This window comes from Sciurus carolinensis, chromosome 3 (genome assembly GCF_902686445.1).
Source record: "Sciurus carolinensis chromosome 3, mSciCar1.2, whole genome shotgun sequence".
Classification (NCBI taxonomy): domain Eukaryota; kingdom Metazoa; phylum Chordata; class Mammalia; order Rodentia; family Sciuridae; genus Sciurus; species Sciurus carolinensis.
In genome coordinates this window covers 149,732,774-149,753,854 of record NC_062215.1, presented here as the reverse complement: position 1 = coordinate 149,753,854, position 21,081 = coordinate 149,732,774, and the positions used below count along the sequence as shown (strand labels likewise).

The window sequence follows — 21,081 nt, the reverse complement described above, 5'->3', positions numbered from 1 at the left end:
CGTGTCTCTGGTTTTTTTTTTTTTTTTTTCTCTTAATCTTTTTGTTCTGTCCTCATTCCATCTGCCTATGGGGCAGGGCTCAAGAGGAAGAAATTTAATTATTCTTATTGGTGTTTTATACTCCACCCTTTTTTTTTTTTTCCTTGTCTTTTAAAATCTCTACAAAGAGCCAAATCTCAGATTAAAATTGCTGGTTAGACTGTGATTTTAGATAGTATTAATCGAGTTCAGTTACCAAATACTGTTACTACCTCAAGTAATCAAGAATTTAAGTAGCTACTTCATATTTCCCAATATCTCAGAAGGATGTCTCTACCTTACAAGTTTTATAAAGTGCTATAAGGGCCTTCTTTGACCTTCACAACCATTATCTGAGACAGAACTAGGACAGCTATTGATATTTTAGTCAAGTGGAGGAAACAAGTCTGTGATATGGAAGAATCTGGAAGGCAGGCACTGAAGCCAGTTCTAAAATGACCTAATGGGCTCTTCATCGAGACCAAAAAAAAAAAAAAAAGTTGAACCCTACACAGGCAAGTCCATGACATCTTTTCTCTTTGCTTCTTTGTTAGATAGACATTCTAGATAGATTTTTAACCTGTAAAAACATGGGGGTGATGAGTACAGTATGATTGGCTATGGACCTGAGCACCTATAGTCCCTATGAACTATAGCAGAAAGCCTTTGAAGCCTTTGAAGACCTAGAGAAGAGATTTGGATCCCAGATCCAATATTTACTCTGTGAGGGTGGGTTGGTCACTAACCAGTTTCCTTATCTGTAAAATGCAGCTGAACAGTACCATCTCTTTCATACACTTCTGATTATTAACCAAGGGTTCAATGAGAACATGGTGTATAGAAAGTGGTCAACTTGTAGAGTATCAAATGATTCAGAGGCTCATAATTCTTACCATTCATTCCTCTTTCTGTTCCTCTCTTCCCCACCACAAAGAGAAACCCAAGCCCTTAGCCCAGTCCTGCCATAAGTTGACTGGTACTCTGGATAGACCTGACATTACTACCTGTTCTCAGCAACCTGGAGTGAGGACCAAAATTGTTGCTTACTAAGTAGGAACACAGAGGAAACTACCAACAAGACCCATAGGGAGTACTAAGTCTGATCTTAAGGAGTAGGAGAAAAGACATGTCTTTAAGTAAGGATGTTATGGAAACTGTACATGGTACTTTATCTTGTACAATGTAGGAGCTGAATTAAACCAAAGGGAATCCAGCAGCTCTAGTATCCTAGGCTCTGTGATCAATTACTATGAATATCACCAAACTAGAGACTGTTGGGGGCAAGAAGAGGCTTTTAGATTTTCTCAGCTAAATAACTGGTTTCCAGCAGAGAGCTTTATTAGATCAAAGAGTAAAACTGTCCTTGGCTCAGTCATGAGATCTGGTGGAATAACTTCACTCTTTCCTATAGAAACTTAAATCCTACAGTGCCTTTTTCTTCTTATATGACATTTCACCTCACTCATCAGTTTAGAGGTTATCTTTAAACAAATAAGAACACTTTAGCTGAAGCACGTATTAACCATTTTAGCCACTTTGTACTAAAGGATATTTGTGAGGCTGTAAATAAAAACTTTGCAAGCAAGAAATCTAAAGAAGGCTAAAAAATAAAAATATAAATAAAACTTAGAAACTTGCTTGGATACTTGGATACCTTAGAACTGTTTAGCTCATTTTTAAGGTTTAATAGCAATGAATAAAAGCATTATCTATTGTGAAAGAGTCAAAGCAAACAGTGTGCATCAAGCATCAAGGTGACATATTGGTCTTTGTTGCTAGTTTATGAAGAGAATTCTTATATTTCTAGGATCAACAACAACAACAAAAAAACTCCCTCTAGTTCAACCCTGCTCATCTTAGGATATAATTCAAATTTTCCATTTTCTCTTCAAGGATGAAATGTAACTGTATGAAGTTGTAGGCAAAAAGCAACATATAGAAATTGGTTTGTGTGTATTTAAAATCCAGAAGAGGGGCTGGGGATATATAGTTTTAATAGAATCAGACATATCCTTTCATAAATATCTCTAAAATGTGATTGAATGGAACATTATACAGTCACTAAAATGATCATTATAAAACTACAAATTCCTTTTAAAGTGGAAAAATTAAAATTATGCATCAATTGTAGTTGCAACAACACAAAAATGTTTATGCATATAAAATGCTAAAGGATAAAATACATGAAAATAGTCATTTTTAAGGTAGGATTTGGGGAGATGTTTTTCCCCCTAGAAATGTTGAGATATGATATCCCAGTAAATGAGGAGAATTAACAGAACTTACATTGTTTAGTGATTTTAGTGATATTCTCTTCTTAAAATCTAACTGCTAATTTACCAAGACTTTAATGTTAGACCATGTCATTAAGAACTTCCATAGCCCCACACACATTCCCCATATTCCTCTTACCTCTCTAATGATGTCCAGCTCCCTCTTGCAGGCTCCTTTCTCACCGATCTTGAAATAGTGAGGTACCTTAGGACCGCATATATGCATCTCACTTACTCCTTAGACTGATAACTGTATTTATTTGTGCCCAGAATTCTACTGATCCTCACACTGCCATCTATTCAACTGCCTGCTTGGCGTCTTCTCTTATATATTTTGCAAGTACCGCAAGTCTTATCATCATCTCCTCACCACTCACCCACCTCCAGCTGGCTCCTCTTGCAGTGCAGCTTTCCCTTTCCTCGGTGCCTGGTACCACCTTCTACCCTATGGTCTAAATCAACACCCTGGCAGTCATCTTGACTTCCACTCTTTCCCATGGTAAGGCCAGTGAGTTGGTATATATTAATCATACTACTTCACAGAATCTAACACTGTTCTCCAGATCTAACTGTCCCCTCTAGCTGGACCTCTGTCTTCTCTGGCCTGTACTCTTACATTCACCTACCCAGTTTTCCTAGATCATCTCTACCCCAACCCTACTTCTACAAGCATTCCATTCCCCACTTATAATCCATTCCCCACACATTATTAGGTTCTTTTTTTTTTTTTTTTTTTTTTTTTGGGTGCTAGGGATCGAACCCAGGGCCTTGTGCCTACAAGGGAAGCACTCTATCGACTGAGCTATCTTCCCAGCCCCTATTAGGTTCTTTTAAAAACACAAACTTGGGGTGGGGTGTAGTAGGACACTTGCCTAGCACATGCAAGGCTCTGAGTTTGATCCCTACCACTGAAAACAACTTTAAAAATTTTAAAGAAAAGAAACCCTCTCGCTAACTTAATTGCCTTGCTCCACTGCCTAAACCTTTCCATTTCTCTTAAGACAAAGTCCACAGGCTGAGGCTTACCATACCTTCCATTTAACCCACCCACCTCTGCCTACCTGTTCCTGTCTAGGCTCCAGCTATGTTGCTGTTCTTTCATTTTTCCATACTCTGTTCCTGAGTCCTTTATACTTGCTACTTCCTCTGCCTGGAACACTTCACTCTAGTCACTTGGCTAATTCCTAATCCCTTTTTAGATTGGAGAGGCCTAGATTGTCTTGTTCTCCTCTTAAATTAGCTTCCCTGGGTTTATAGTAAGGCTTCCCTGTTGTGGTCATCATAACACAATTATTTGTTCAGTATCTTTGGTTAATGGCATGCTTGTTTATTCACTCAACAACTCAGTTGATGGCCTTCTGTGTGCAAAGCACTGTGATGAGTCTAGAGTGATGAAGAAACCCACAAGCTCCTTGACCTGGTAAACTTACATCTGCTGGAGGTGATGAGTAGGTAAACATGTATGTGCATGTATGCACACATGCCCATAAATGTGAATGAATTAACAATTGCCAAGTTCTGTAAAGAAAACCGTACAGTTCCATAAAAGAGAAAAATAGAGATTTAGCTAAGGTAAGTAGGAAGTCCTTTCTGAAGAGGCGACATTTAAGATGAGACCTGATAAAAAGAGCCATCATGGAAAGAACATTCAAAACAGAAAAGCTATGTTAAAGCCCAAGAAGGGGAAAAGGGGTATGTGCTTAAGGAACCAAAGGAAGGCCAGTGTCAGCAAGGGTCAGAGTAGTTCAGAGATGAAACTAGAGAGGTAGAGTATATGATATAGAGACTTTTAGACCCTGGTAAGTTTCAGATTTTATTCAAAGTACAATGGTTTATTTTGAGTAGATCTCGGCCCACTTATTGCCTGTATCAGCATAGTGTCTCAATCACATGAAACAACTAACACTGAAAATAGAAATGTAAAGCAACCTAATATTTACTGAAATCTACAGGATAAGCATGAAGTGGAATTTCTTTGCATAAATCAATAAACATGATTTAAAAATCTTTATGTCTCCAAGATTTTTTTTTTAATCACAACACAACACTAGTCTCCAATCTCTCTCCTCTCTAAATATTATTGCCAAAAAAAGTAAGCCAGACTTGGACCTGACTTTTCTTTCTTTCACCTCATTCTTTTACCTCCTAGAGTCCATTATTATTCCTTGAAAAAATGCCATGTCTTTGCTAAACTAACATATATCAATCTATCCTTTCTGACGTCACCATTTCTACATTTCTGCCAATTAATACAGATCAACACAACAGAAGCCCCAAAGCCAAGAGTCTTCCAAGGAAGATGTGGAAATGAAAGAATTAGTTGTGTTTTCAGTTTTATTTGTCTTAATTTGGTTTGGTTTGGTTTGTTGCTGTTGCTTCCATACAGGGAATCCACTCTGGCTACTGTATAGAGAATGACTTATAGGGGAACAAGAAGAAGCAAGAAAAGTGGTAAGGATCTTGCTGCAAAGAAGGATAAGCTAGGAGGATTGCAGAGAGGCAAAACAAAGTGGATGGATGCAAGATCCACGTTCTAGGAATTGATCAAGAATGAGAGAAGTTCATGGAGGAAGTCCTTCAGGCCTCTGTCTTGAACACCAGGGTGAAAAATGGTCTGTTTGTAGAGCTGGACCAGAGTAGAGGGAGGAACAGCCTTAGTGTTAAAACCAGTTTATATTTGGATGTATTATGTTTGAGGGTTTGTTTTTGAATAAATTATGAGTTATTAAGCTTAGTGCCATGGTATTTGCCTGTAACCCCAGCAACTTGTGAAGCAGAGGCAGGAGGATAGCAAGTTTAAGGCCAACCTCAGCAAATTAGAGAGGTCCTGTTTCAAATAAAAAATAAAATGGGTTGGGAATGTAATTCAGTGGTAAAGCACCCAGGGTTCAATTCCCAGTACCAAATAAATAAATAAAAACAGTCATCAAAAAGACAGACAAGACTCAAATTCAGGCCAGGAGGCATAACTGGGAATTTTCAGCATGTGGATGTTATCTGCAGTTGTGTGAGCAAATGAGACCACCTGAGGATCTGCCACTACTTACCTGCCTTAGGACAGTGCCTGGCATATACTAAAGACTCAGTAAATTACGATTTAAGCTCCTGTCTTCTCTTATTCACCCTTACGTTCTCATGCCTAGCACAAGGCCTGGCATATGGCAGGTACTCAATACTTACCTAAATTTTAAAAACTTTTCCACTAGTGTATGATAAAATTAAAGGCAGGAAATATATTTACTCATCTCTGTCTCTCCAATAACCAAACACAATAGTCTGAGATGAATGAATATTGTTAAGTGATGTTATGGAAAAATTTATTTCTAAGCCCCAAATTAATCTTATTAGAAATTCATCTGTGTTGATTTTTCTGAGCCAAGTCCATCTTCATTACAAATAATTCAATATAAAATTTTAATTAAAAAATAAAATTCCACAGTTCCCCATCTTTCATTTTTCTACTTTTCCATGTATAAAGTAATACACATTTATAAGATTTTTTTTTTTTGCAGTACTGAGAATCAAACCCAGAGCCTCATACATTATAGGCAAGTGCTCTACCACTGAGCTATACTCCAGTCCAACCATTTATAAGAAATTTTTTTTACTATCACATTATGGATATATATTTTTTTTGTTTTGTTTTTTTAAACCAAGGGCACAGTAGGCAAATGAGCTACCACTGAGCTACATCCTCAGACCTGATACAATTTTGAAACCTAGGGATTTTTGTCCCTTAAACATATATCTAAGATACCTTTTCACTAAATATACATCTAGATTCTCTTTCTTTTCAAAGAATACAGACTGTTGGCCAGTCGTGATGGCATACTCCTATAACCACTCAGGAGGCTGAGGCAAAAGGGTTGCAAGTTCAAGACCAGCCTCAGCAACTTAGCTAGATCCTGTCTCAAAATAAAATCAAAAGGGTTGAGGATGTACCTCAGTGGTAGCACACCCATGGATTCAAGCCCCAGTACAGGAAGGTAGTAGGGGGGACACATGGTATTCTATCATTTAGCAGTTTGTAATTTAAACAATACTGCTGCATTTTTAGGTTATTTTCATTTCTGCTATCACAGTGGTATAGTATTTTTACACTTACCATCTTTGCATTCTTGTATAAGTATTTTACATTTAAATATTGTATAAAAGCTATATGTGGGCTGGGGACGAAGGTCAGTGTTAGAGCACTTGCCTAGCATGAGTGAAGCCCAGTGTACACAGCTTAAAAATCAAGTATGGTTAAAAGGCTGATTTTTTTTTTTTTTTTTTTTTTTGTACTAGGGATTGAACCCAGGGGCACTTAACCACTGAGCAACATCCCCAACCCTTTTTATTTTTAATTTTGGGACAGGGTATCCCTGAGTTGCTTAGGGCCTCAATAATTGCTTAGTCTTGCTGAGCTACACCCCAGTCCAGCCATTTGTAAGAAATCCTCCTGCCTCCACTTCCGGAGTCACTGACGTGATTGGCGTGCTCCACCATGCTTGGCTAGAAGGCTGATTTTTAAAAAGTAGATATTTGCTTTATTTTCATTGCCCCTTTCAATCTTGCCCTCCAAATTGTTAAACTCTCTGAAAATGAAAAGTGGTTTGTTTTTGTTTTTTCCCATAAAAAGATACTAAAGAAGTCTTCTTTCCTCCTGCTCTGTCTGAACTAGGTAACTAGGTAGTTCTGGGTCTTCTGCATAGCACCCAGCCTGGGATTTCCCTTCACTTCTTGACTGTGTATGCACTCCATGTCCCCTCAAAGGACTTCCTTTTTTATTTGCTTGTTTACACCTTAGCTTTGTAATTGCTACCTCAGAAAGGATGTGCAGGAGGTAAATTTTTTGAGATAGTGAATGTTTGCAAAAGTCTTTGTCCCACACCTCTCCCCTTTTACTTGACTGAAGATTTGGCTCAAAAATAAGTTTCCTTAGAAATTCAAATGCATTGCTCCATTGTCACTCATCATCCAATGTTGCTGTTAATCAATCCAATGTCATTCTCATTTCTGATCCTTTATATAAGATCTCTTCTGGAAGCATTTAGGATATTTTGTTAATGGTTTTCTGACATTTCATTGTGCCTTATGTCAGCATTTTTTTTTTTTTCAGTTTCCTGGGATGGACACCATTTGTTTTTCAGATGGGAAAATGATACTGTATTATTCTTTGACAAGTTATTACCTGTCACATACTGACCCCAGCCTGAGAATATAGTCCCTGTGGACTACAAAGTGTATCACCCTACCTTTATAGCTAATTTCTGGTTAGTTCGGGCATTCTTCCCTCTGTATCCCTATTGTAGAGCCATCTCTCTGGGTATTAGTCTTCCACTAGGAGATCTTTCCTCCTTGGCTCCAATTCTTACTGGACTCCATTTGTACTCCCTCTCCTGCCCCTTCCGCCCTGGGAGTGCAATAACTTCATATTGTTGCTGTCTGGAAACTCCATGACCCTTACTTATTCCCTTAGTCCTTCCTGCTTTCTCCTCTGTAAGGAGTATCTTCACAAAAATCTCTTTATCTGTACTATGTGGGGTGAATTCGTTTTGCTCCTGGGACTCTGATCAGATTATATCAGAGACCAATATACTCTATTTCTCTTCCCCCAGTGCATTCTCCACCCGCCTACCTCCCTCCGTCTTCCAAGAAATACTGGGCCTCCTGGATTCATTGTCTAACTTTGTCTTCTATTCTCCATCTGTACATCATCTTTTGAATATACCTTCTGAGAAATTTCCTTGTCATCTCCTAAAGCTATGAATTTCTTATTTCAGCAATCATATATTTTTATTTCCAAAAGCTCTCTTTACTCCCTGACTACTCCTCTTTTTTTAAAAAAAAAAGTATTTTTAATATGATAAAATACACAAAAAATTTATTATCTAACCGATTTTAAGTCTATAGCTCATTGGTATGGAATACATTAATATGGTTGTGCAGTCATCTCCAGAACTCTTTCTTTTGCAAAACTGAAATTTTATGTCCAATGAAATAATTCCCCATCCCTCTCATTGCCCCAGCTCCTGGAAACCACCACTCTACTGTCTGTTGCTATGATTTTGATTACCGTAAAGTACCTCAAATAAGTGGAATCATATAGTATTTTTCTACTAATTATTATTATTATTATTTTTGTACTGGAGATGGAACCCAGAAATGCTTTACCACTGAACCACATCCCCAATCCTTGTTTTTTATTTTGAGACAGGGTCTCCCTAAGTTGCTTTGGGCCTCACTAAGTTGCTGAGGCTGGCCTCAAACTTGCATTTCTCCTGTCTCAGCATCCCAAGTCACCAGGATTATAGGTGTACGTCACTGCACCTGGCCTGATTATTCTTTTTTATCATAGCAGCCCATTGTTTATTCATTTATCATGGAGATTATTTTCCTGTATTGTCTCTGCTTTCCCCAGATTCCTTTGTTTTGGTGTCTGCTTTCATAATCAAAACATTCCTCAAATGTGAGCTCTATATACTCACATTAGACTTGTCCCTTAGTGGGTTTCATTTTGGAATCATCAAGCTAGGATCCACCTGTTTCATTGTAGGACCCTCAAATGCCATTTTTTGTGATGTTGAATTTTACAGAAGAAAATCTGCCAATCTCTGGTAGTCTTGCAGCCAAGTGCAGAAATTAGGGCAAATGCCTCAAGTTCAGCATAGACTTTCATTTAATGGGAGTATTTTTTTCTGGAGGAAATTCCTTGAAGTGAAATTGTAGTTTACAAAGGTATGCATTTTAAAATTTAATAGATTGCAATGCAATTTTGGAAGCATCCTAAGAAAAAAAGTTTAATGTGGTTAAAAAGAACCAAGTAAACACATTATATAAGCTTTAAATGTAAGCAGAATTTAATGAAGTACTTTCCTTATGGAATTAATGTTCTAAGAGGTAAAAAGATTGAAATAAGTTCTAGTTTTCCATGAATCCTACCTGGCTTCAGAATTAATGCTAACATAGGCTACTTGAAAGACTAAACTCCTCATCTTTCATTTTATTTTTTTAAATTTTTTTAGTTATAGACGGACACAATACCTTTCTTTTATTTATTCATTTTATGTGGTTCTGAGGATTGAATCCAGTGACTCACGCATGTGAGGCAAGAGCTCTACCACTGAGCCACAATCCCAGCCCTTATTTATTATGATTACTATTGTTATTATTATTATTATTCTTTGGTACCAGGGATTGAACTCAGGGGTACTCAAGCACTGAGCCACATTCCCAGCCCTATTTTTTTGTATTTTATTTAGAGACAGGGTCTCACTGAGTTGCTTAGCTCCTCGCTTTTGCTGAGGCTGGCTTTGAACTTGTGATCCTCCTGCCTCAGCCTCCCTAGCTGCTGGGATTACAGGCATGTGCCACCGTGCCCGACTAAATTCCTCATCTTTCTAGAAAGCAAAATGAGATTCTCTAAAGAAGCTGTTTGATTGGCATTGCCATAGAGGCAAAAATGGAAACCCATAAAGCAGTCCTTGGCCTTATTTATCTATAAGAACTTAATGAATTAGCAGCTAAAAACAGCTGCCTAAACCACATGATCTTTGGTAACTGATATCTGAGTTTATGACTTATCTGTTAACAGGAGACCCAACCTCAAGGTGGTGATTGCCCTATAGGTTGTGAGAATAGTTAGGGAAAGAAACTACTCAGTCATACTCCAGAGAGAGGAAGGTCATAGGGCGGGCACATAAGTAACTTCTATAGTACCCAAGTCATATCCAGGTCGTAAATGACCTGTATGTGCTTATCTAAGTAGGTTTTTCTTTTTTTAAAATTGGTGATCATCATACCCCATAAGGTTGCTCCATATTCTGTCCTAAATTTCTTACTACATAGCAGACAGTAAGAAATTCTTTATAAGCTCCACTCCAGAGAAGACAAGATTCAGCCAGACATAGACATTTCTCTTCCAAAATGATTGTAAGGAACTCTTTAAGTTTTTCTATCTCTTTGGTGACAGCTTGATGAAGGTAGTTGAGGACTGGTCCATGAAATATGCCTTGCCCTTTCAAATTCTGTAACAACCACTCAACATGAGCTCACAGACACCAGTCATTGCTGTGCAATAGCAATCACTTCACCACTGCAGAACCAGGTCTGGGAATTCTTAATAATGGGAAGCATAAGAAAGAAGATGTCCAAACAATATTGCACTTAATTCATTTCTTCTTGTCCTTTTGCCCTGTAGACATAGTTGAGTTTTGATTTAACAAATTACAGTTAAATGCTACAGTCTAAACACTAGCTCTTAGGCAACATTATTTGAGTTTCTATTTATGTACCAGATGCTGGGCTCTTTACAGATATTCTACCATTGTCAATAAATATTTGCAAGTGAATGATAATGAGAACACTAATATAAACCAAAGGTGGAATGCTTTGTACAGGTAGAAGCTGTACATTGGGTAGGTGGAGGGGGTGCAAGGGAATAGAAGTTCAATGGAGTAGACAAAAGGGAATGAAGGGGAGGGAGGGGGGATGGGAAAAGGAAAGGCAGTGGAATGAATCTGCCATCACTTTCCTACATACATATATGAACATACCACAGTAAATCTCACCATTGAGATTCATAAGAAATTAATTTAAAAAATAACTATGGGTAAATGTTAGAAAGAATAATAGAGGGAAGAAGCAGGGAGTGGGAGGAGGGAAGGAGAAGGAGAGGTACAGGGGACTGAATTTGAACAAGATATATTCCATGCTTTTATAATTATGTCAAAATGGATTGTACAGTCATGTATAACTAAAAACCAATAAAAAGAAAATGTTTTAGCATATTTATATCTTACAATAAATAATTGTCTTAGTTATGCAAAAGTAATTCCATTTGAAATTATTTTCAAAATAAAATTATTTCTAAGAAGTATGCATTAAGAAATATTAAGACAAAATTTTAAAAATTTTCTGCATTTTGATTGTCTGAAACTTTAAGATAGAGTAAGCAGGATAATTATTCTAGGCAATTTTCATGCATTTGAATGAACTTTTCAACCTTATTCTGTAATACTGTGACAATGGCATTTTTCCAAAAAATCTTCATTTTCTGCAACTGGATGTGTTCAATTATTATCTTTGGTCGCAGTTTTCTTAAAGTAATTTCTAATTTAAAAAAGTAACCTCTAGTAAATAAACAAACAAAAAAAGAACACTAATGTCACTAATCATTCATACTATCTTTTCTTAGCATCACTTATTCACACCAGAATACAGAATGAATTCAAGGTGCAGAGTGCTAGATTATTACCTCCAGTTACACACAGTGGGTTGTAGCTTAACCCTTATTTATGCTGTCCATGGTCAGCTGAGAAAAGTAACTGAGCCAGGCACTCCAGGGGATGATTTAGGAAGCTAACATGTGAAAAACTTAACCACTTGCTCCTCCCATAGAGTGAAAAGCTTAGTTGAATGCTCCCGTGTATTGAAAGCATAGGCCTGCCCAGACTTGGTATTTAGAAAACTAAAATAAGAATCTTTGTTTGACTCAGCAACTAAGTAGTTCTTTCACATGAGGCACAAAGACCTCCTTTTGAAGACCTCTCTAAGAAGAAAGGAGTGTCAGTGGATTAGCAGTCCTCTGACCTATGAATGATGACAATCACCTGTCATGCTACCAGTATTTTTGTATTTTTTAAAGCAATGTCCTTTAAAATTTCTACTGACTCCATTTTAAGAACTATAGTTCCAAGGAAGTGTTGCAGCATAGACTACTTCTCAATCTGTGCAGTCTATTAATAGGATGAAAAAGAGGAAACCAAAAGGGAAGTTGAATTTGTGCTCAGGATATAAATTACTAATAAAATGGCAATCCAGTCCTCCTTGCCCTCAACCCAAGAGGTTCTACACAAGCCAAAGTCTTAGCTTCCTTTATTTCTAACATTTTTTCATCAAGCTCTTTATTTCATTCTTCTCTTAGGAACTTCCCCAGCTTCTCATCATTTCCCGACTATAATTCTACCCATCTCTAAATCTTCTGTAACTCAAGAATAGAAGAATTTGGGGTGATAAATAATCTTAAACCAAACTTCCCCTTCTCTTTATTCTGGCAATTACAGTATTAGTCTGCCAGGACTTGAAGTTCTAAGACACAGAATGAGAATACGACAGCATAGCATTTAGTGAACACTCACTGCATGTCAGGCACTAGGCCACATTTACACTTTACAGCAACCCTGTACGCAGTTACTGTTATCCCCATGATTAGGAATGAGGAAAAGGAGGGAAGGAATTTCTGCCCTTGCTCTTTCATTTCAGGGAGGCAGTCTAGCACAGTGGCTTTGGAGCCAGAGTGCCTGGGTTAAATGCCAGTTCCTCCCTTACAGCTACATGATCTGGAGCAAGTATTTAACTTCTCATATCATTCTGTTGAGGTTTGAAAGGGTTAATTCACATAAAAAGCTCTCAGCCCTGTGACTGGCACAAGGTAAGCACTCCATGAATCTCAGCTACTATTATTGCCCAGCCTTGGAGGAGCCCTGCTAACAGGGCCATCTCTGCTCCATTTCCATAGCTGGTCCTCTAACCCGGGCTCTGCCTTTTCCATATTAATTCACACACAGCGGGGAGATGAATCTTCCTCTGACAATTTTGCATGTCACCTCCATGCTGAAGAGCCTCTGGTGGCTCTCTGCCACTAATTTTATCAGACCCAGATTTTTTTATCTTGGTGTTACGTGTATTTCTACAGATTCCCCAGTTTAACTGCCTCTTTCTGCTCCTATCCAAGCCCTTTTTACATGCTTACCATATGATCTTTTATTTACATCTTTTATTTTTCTAGAACATGACACAATGGAGCTTTCTTTAATCATTTCACCTTTTAACAATTGTCGCTGGGTTCTGTAAGTATGTTCATATCTTCAATTAAATTTGCAGTGATTACTCTTCCAAAAAGCCCTCTTTTGAGTCCACTCTGGTTGATAATGCCAGTTAACTTCTGTACATGTTGGAAATACTCTGCTTGTGTTAATTTACACTTGTTGATGTAACAGTTGGTATCTCTATACATTCTTAATTATTTCACAGCAATTTTTAGTCCTCAAGGCCAGAGATCATGGTTTCTCTTTCTTTTTGACCTTCCCTTTGTGCTCAACACGAGTGCTTCAGAAATTCTGCTGAGTGACTGATGGTGTGAAACTGTCAATCCAAGGGAGAAGGGCCTGTTGGAGGTCAAGTAACATCATGCCAGACCTGCGTTCTTTTAAGTCCAGGTAACAAATAATGGTGCGTTCTGCAGCTCTTGCATCAGGGTTATTCTCAGGATAAGGCGGGTCTCCGCCTCTGACAAACAGGGCACTCTTTCAATAGCAGCCAGAAAGCTGATCTCTTGGTTTTTCCATTCCTGGGTGTATAATCCCATAAAACAGGAGAAGGCGAAGGACAGGCTGCCATGACATGTATAGGGGCCTCTGCTGAGGCAGTACAAAGCCTGTAAGCAACCCCGCCATTGGGAGAAGAGTCAGGTTGCAACTCCTTGTCATCTGCAGTAGCAGAGTTAACAACCTGGCAGCTTTCCCTCCCTCTACTTAGAGGACATGTTCCACCTTCCAGACATCTCCGTGAGTCCCTGATCATGAAGAGATCCTATGACCTCTCTCTCTCAGTTCCACAAGAAGCAAAAGAAGACTGGATTCGTGGTTACCATGCAACTGTGGATGAGTGAGTGATAGAGGAGAGGAGGTCCAGAGATTTCAAAGTAACACTTGAAAAGGAACCCAAAAGAACTGAGTCATAGATAACCTTTAACCATTGTGCCAATTACTTCTTCGGTAGCATGACAAATGGAAAACAATAATTGAACCATTGTGCCAATTACTTCTTTGGTATAATGACAAATGGAAACCAGTAATTGAAACCACTGAAATGAAAAGAAATCATTCTAGTTATACCCAGCAGAGCAGAAAAGGTCTGTCAACATTCACACAAAAAGTAAGGATGATTAAATTCTATGGGGCTTAGGTGTGGCTTGTACTTTAAAGGTGGAAAAAAATTTAAATCCTTTTTAATTTGCAAGGTAGAATCGTAGGAGCTCATGAAGTTCAAGTTCTATATTTTTACAAATGGGGAAAATGAGGCCCAGAGAGGAAAGAGCCAAGGACAGAGCCAAGACAAGAGCTCAGCTCTCCTGAATTTCTAGTGCATCCACTGAGCAGAAAAGATGTCTGTACCTGGGCGAGGCTTTCACAGTCAACAAACATAATACCTTTGCAGAAAAATAAAGTTCTGATGCCTCCTCCTCCATGCTGGCCCCAAACACAACTCTGGTTTTTCTCAAAAGTTCTAGGTTCTCTAATTTGCATATTGATCTCATGTCCAAGTGCAGAGAAAAAAGCATGTGATGAGAGAGAAATAAAGAAGTATAACATAAAGCAGAAGCAGCCTCTTCCTCCTCACTCTTTCTTTAATCCCCTTTTTGTTTTGTTTTGTGGTATTAGGTCTGAACCCAAGGGTGCTCTACCACTGAGCTATATTCCCAACCCTTTATATTTATAATTTTGAGACAGGGTGTTACTAAATTGCCTAGGCTGGCCTTGAATGTGTGCTCCTCCTGCCTCAACTTCTGAGTCACTGGGATTACAGGCCTGAGCCACCACACCCAGCAAAAGGAGCCTTCTTAATGGCTTAGAGGTATTTAGTAGCAAAAAAGAGTCAGGAGGACCTGGATTCTCCTGGCTCTAGCTCTGCCACTAAGTAGCTTTAAAAAATCATTTAACAACTCTAGGCTACAATTTTCTCATTTACAAAATGAAGCCACTCTATGTTAAATGATTTCTAAGGTCTCTTTCATCTCTAATATTTTAGAATAATATTAGATTAGTATTTGAGCCACATGATGCTAATAGAATTTTATCACATCCCAGATTGGTAACAGAAAGTTATCTATAAAACAAGTAGATGGCTGACTGTGAATCTGTTTTTTTAATATATATTTTTTAGTTGTCAATGGACCTTTATTTTATTTGTTTATATGTGGTGCTAAGAATCAAACCCAGTGCCTCACACATGCTGGGCAAGCACTCTACCACTAAGCCACAACTCCAGCCCCCGACTGAATTTGTTTGAACAGATATTTATTGCCAGATACTTTGGCAGACCCAGGACAAAGCAGACATGGTTCATACTCGCAAGGAGCTGTCATCCTCAAGGAAAGACCTATAAGACTCTCTCTGTATACACAGATATCTTATCTAAGTAAGTTCTGACCAAAGATCAAGGAAGATTCAGGAGGGTTTTGGCAAGAGGGGCCTTTGCAATATTCTGATTTCTTTTCCCTTCTTACATCCCCACCAACTCCCTTATTATAGTGTGGAGGGCCAAGGGGTTATTGCAGGAACCCACCTGAAGTGGAGCATCCTAATTCATCTTTCTGACAAAAGTGCAGTTAGACACTGCACTATCTATGCTGTTTACCAAGACTCCTGTAAATAATAAGTATAAATAATCATTATCTCAAATTTAATCCTGGATCAAAGCAAAACACTAGGACTCTGGAGGGCATGACCATGACTCTGCTCTGAAAATGCATACGTCTGTATAAGCATCTGGGAAACTGAAGACAAGAAGTGGCCTATGAAGCGTGAACTATATAATATGATATGAAACAAAAGAATGAAATGTTAATATATTATTATGAAAATCGATTGGAAATACTTTAATCTGAGCACAAATTCTGAAAGTTGATTTTCTTCTAGCATATCTCACTATTCACTTTCATGTCACTAACAAACTCCTGAAAGTTTCCTTCATCCTCTTAAATCAACTCAGCCAACTCTTATTTTATGCCTTTTCTAATTCGGTTTCCAAACAACCAAGCTTCTCAAAGATTGCCTGCAGCATACTGACCTGTTCCTTGTACCTCTCTCTCTATCTCCCTGTTGTCCTTTCATTCTTTTTTTTCTTTCTGTGCAGTGGGGATCAAACCAGGGCCTTGCATATGCTCTGTAGGTGCCCCATCCATTCCTTTTTACTTTTTTTTTAATGGACACTTTTTTTTTTTTTTTTTTGGAGTTGTACATGGACAGAATGCCTTTATTTTGTTTATTTTTATGCAGTGCTAAGGATTGAACCCCAGTGCCTCACACATGCTAGGTAAGCACTCTGCTACTCAAGTACAGCCCCAGTCCCATCCCTCCATTCTTTATTAAAATTCTATTATTTGCAGAACATTTCCAGCACAATCCTAATTCTCCTCTGTCTTTTCTCCCATTTCTACTATGTCTTGCTGGCTTTCTGTTCCTAATCAGGGACACTGTCCTTGAACTTTTCTTAACCCTCACTATATATAGTTCTCTCTCCTATAAATCTCACAACACTCCCAAAGTTTAAACTCTTTCACTTCTGCAGAGAATTCTCAGTTCTAGAGGCATTCTCAAGGCTTGTTAGAGGTATTAGCAAGGTGCTTACGATATCCCCTTTACTGTAAGACTAAATTTTCAAGTTCGGCTATTTTACAGTACCACATCTACAGGTGTAATGTGGCTAAATTCATCACCACTCCATGTAAAAACCAGGGGAGTGACTATATTTCAGTTCACTAACAACAGTTCCAATGGCCACATAGGTATATTATACAAAGTGAAAGCTTAGCATGTGGAGACATGTACCCAGATAACCTTGAGTTACTTTATTATGTCTTAGCTTAGGTATTGCCATTTTATTCAAACAATACCTATTTTGTGCACAAATTATCCAAACTACTAAGATGGAGGAAAGGCAGACCTCAAAGAAAATGATAGACAGTAGAGCCAGACTCTGAAAAAAATTAAGAACCTTTAGAAGAAGAAAAATGTCTGCAGTCAATTCTTCCATGAACAAGGCAAGAAAAGGAACCAAAGCTAGAAATTAAAAAGATCAGGGTTCTGTCACCTTCCTCTCTTTTGGGGAACCCACTCCACGTTTAAATTTTATATCAAACTTGAAAAGAGTCAAGAGCCTGTCTGATCATAAATCCTAAATCAAGATTAATCATTCAGTATAATGTCATTGGCTTCAGCAATATCTTGTGATTAGACAAAAATCTTCTTGAACAGCTTCCAATAAGGAATAAAAGTACACTGAGCACTGCATTGCACAGTAAATGATTAGCTCATTATTATGGAGGGGCAAACAGTACCAGTAAAGAAAACCGAGTAAGCCTGGTGGATGGCACATGCCTGTAATCCCAGCAATTTGGGAAGCTGAGGCTGGAGGATTGCAAGTTTAAAGCTGGCTTCAACAATTTAGCACAGACACAAAGCAACTTAATGAGACTCTATCTCAAAATTAAAAAAATAAGAAGGGCTGGATATGAAGCTCTTGGTAAAGTGCCCCTGAATTCATTCCCCAAAACAAAAACCATAAACAATCAAACAAAAAAACACTGAATAAACTTTCACATCCCACTGAAACTCACTTTAGCAAGTGGAAAGAAGAAATGGCTAAAGGAAAACCACACCACTAGAGAACAGTTCTCTAAACATGCTTTTGACATGGGGCAGATTTTCCCTCTTCTTTCTTTCTGTATCTGCACAGATGCCTGCACGTGGGGGAGAGGTCTTTTAAAATAGTATACAGACTTAGTATAGGACTATTAAAATGTACAGTTAAGCAAAAAAATCAATAAAATAAAGTAAAATTATCCATATCACTTCCCAAGTACAATAAACTTTTCCATTTTTCTTTGCACCTGTTTATGTATTTCATCCATAAAAAGAGACAGAATAATATTATCCATATTATTTTGAAGCCTGTTATTTTCACTGATAACTTAAGTCATGTAATTCTATGTTGTGTATTATTCTCAGACTTTTTAAAATTTTTTTGTTTCTTTAGTTGTAGATGGACACGACACCTTTATTTTATTTATTTATGTGGTGCTGTGGATCAAACCCAGTACCTCACGCATGCTAGGCAAGGGCTCTGCCACTGAGCTACAACCCCAGTCCAGACTTTTCTTTTGGCGGGAAGGGATATTGGGAAGTGAAGTCAGAGGCACTCAACCACTGAGCCACATCCCCAGTCCTAGTTTTTTTGTATTTTACTTAGAGATAGGGTCTCACTGAGTTGCTTAATGCCTTGCCATTGCTGGGGCTGGGCTGGCTTTGAACTCGAAATCTTCCTGCCTCAGCCAACCAAGTCACTGAGATTACAGGCATGCACCATGGAGCCCAGCTCAGCTCACTTTTAATGGCAATGTAGTTCACTTTCTGTCACCATGTGTTCTGCATCCACAGATTCAACCACCTGCAGATCTAAATTTTTTTTTTTTTTTTTTTTTTTTTATTGCATTCATAGGCCAGGTGGTGACACATTCCTGTAATTCCAATGACTCAGAAGGCTGAGGCAGGAGGATTGTGAATTCAAAGTCAGTTTCAGTAATTCAGCAAGGCCCTAAGAAACTTAGCAAGGTCCTGTCTCAAAATTAAAAATAAAAAGGGCTGGGGATGTAACTCAGTGCCCCAGGCTTTAATATTCAATAAAGAAAATTGTATCTGTACTGAACATGTACAGTACAATACAATATAACGACAATTTATGTTTCATTTACTTTCTATTACATATTATAATTTAGATTTGATTTAAAATACACAGTAGGTTATATGCAGATATTAAACCATTTTAAATAAGGGACTTAAGCATTTGTGAATTTGGTATCTGTGGTAGTCCTGGAACCAATCCCCCATGAATACTAGGGAACAACTGTATTAAACATTCATATATGAGTTGGGCCCAGTGGCTCAGGAAGCTGAGGCAGGAGAATCACAGGTTCAAAGGAAGCCTCAGCAAAAGCAAGGCACTAAGTAACTCAGTGAGACCCTGTCTCTAAACAAAATAAAAAAATATATAGGGCTGGGTATGTGGCTCAGTGGTCATGTGCCCCTGAGTTCAATCCCCAGTACCCCTCTACAAAACAAATTCATACATGATGGGCTGCAGTTGTAGCTCAGTAGTAGAGCACTTGCCTAGCATGCATGAGGCACTGGGTTCTATCCTCAGCACCACATAAAAATAAATAAATAAAATAAAGGTATTTTATCTGTCTACAACTAAAATTCATAATGAACGAAAATATATAATTGAATCTTTGTGTGAATGTATCATAATTTATTTGCTTCCCAATTCTTGGATTAGGTTGCATTATGGGCTGAATTGTGTACCCTCAAATTGATATGTTGATGTGTTAATCCCCAATACTGCAGACTGTGACTGTATTTGGAGATAAGATTTTAAAAAGGTAATTAAGTTAAAATGAGGTCATTAGTGTGCCCTAATCTAATAAGACTGGTGTCTTAAGAAGAGGAAATTTGGGACTGGGGCAGTAGCTCAGTGGTAGAGCACTTGCCTAGCATGTATGAGGCACTGGGTTCAGTTCTCAGCACTGCATAAAAATAAAGGCATTGTGTTCATATGCAACTAAAAAAAAATTTAAAAAAGAGGAAATTTGCACACAGATATTTACAGAATACAGGGAGAAGATGATCATATATAAGTGAAGGAAAGAGACCTTATATATCCTTTATGCATATTTGCATACGTATGTGAAATATGTATATGTATTTTCATTCATACCATTTACCTATTGTTTTTCTCAAAAAGAACAGACCTCTAAAAACACAATAATTATTTCAGAGTTACTATGAATGGTATATTTGTTGCTGCACTTAAGTTTTTATAGGTGTTCCACATCTGGGACCATGGGACAAAATGGTTAGTTAAACCACACAGTCTGTGTTACTCTGTTATGGCAGGCCTAGCAAACTATATCGTACAGACTGTTTCCATTTATTTTTCCAATTTGGAATATCTTTGTATTTAACTTTCTGGACACATAACCACTTATATTCTTGGAATACATTTATAACAAGGCTTGTTGAGTCAAAGGGCGAGTATCTCTTTTCAGATTCTGAGATGTTTTGTCAAATGATCCAGGCCAAGGATGCACTTTCCAGATACTCTCAAGGCCACTGGGCTTTCTGGGACCAGATTTTTTGTTGTCATTGTTTCAGTTTGGTTTTTCTTTGCAGTACTGGGGATTGAAACCAGGACCCTGCACATGCTAGGCAAGTATTCTACCACTGAGTTACACTCCTGTCCCTTTTTTGTTGTTAACTTTTTTTTTTGTTTTGTTTTTTGGTACAGAGGATTGAACACAGGGGCGCTTAACCACTGAGACACATTCCCATCCCTTTAAAAAAATGATAATTTTTCTAGTAGATGGACACAATACCTTCTATTTTATTTTTTTATGTGGTGCCAAGAATTGAACCCAGTGCCTCACACGTGCTAGGCAAGTGCTCTACCAACTGAGCTACAACCCAAGGCCCCCCATCCCTTTTAAAATATTTTATTAGAGACAGGTTCCATGAGTTGCTAAGGGTCTCACTAAGTTGTTGAGGCTGGTTTTGAACTTGTGATCCTCCTGCCTCAGCCTCCTGAGTCACTGAATTACCGGCATGTGCCACTATGCCTGGCAGTGTGAACATTTTTTAAAACCACAACATTTATTGGGCGGCTAATCCTTGCAACTTTCAAGATGAACTGGAGGCTGTAGCCACTGTCCTCTTGGGCTTAGGAGTTGGTTCTTCACAGAATCCGTGCCTGAATCTGTGGTTTATGATTTTTAGGTGTCCCGTTTGACCAGTCCAGTCCTAGTTCATCTGTTAGCCTTCACACTCCAGTTATACTTTCTCTTGCACTTGTCAGGGTAGCCACATTTGCCACGGGTCAACTTCTGAAGATGGCGGAATTTAGAGCCACAGCAGTGGGACAACGTGTGCCTCTTATTAGGACGCTTTCCAAGTGACCAAGTTCCCTTCATCAT

General features: G+C 38.2%; 1 protein-coding gene across 1 annotated transcript; it reads right to left on the bottom strand.

Annotated features, from left to right (window-relative positions):
* Nucleotides 1-20,788: 20,788 nt before the first annotated feature.
* On the bottom strand, nucleotides 20,789-21,081 carry LOC124981372 (60S ribosomal protein L37-like). The gene is given in 2 exon segments (XM_047547696.1): nucleotides 20,789-20,901; nucleotides 20,904-21,081. Coding segments are annotated over 2 exon segments (291 nt in total).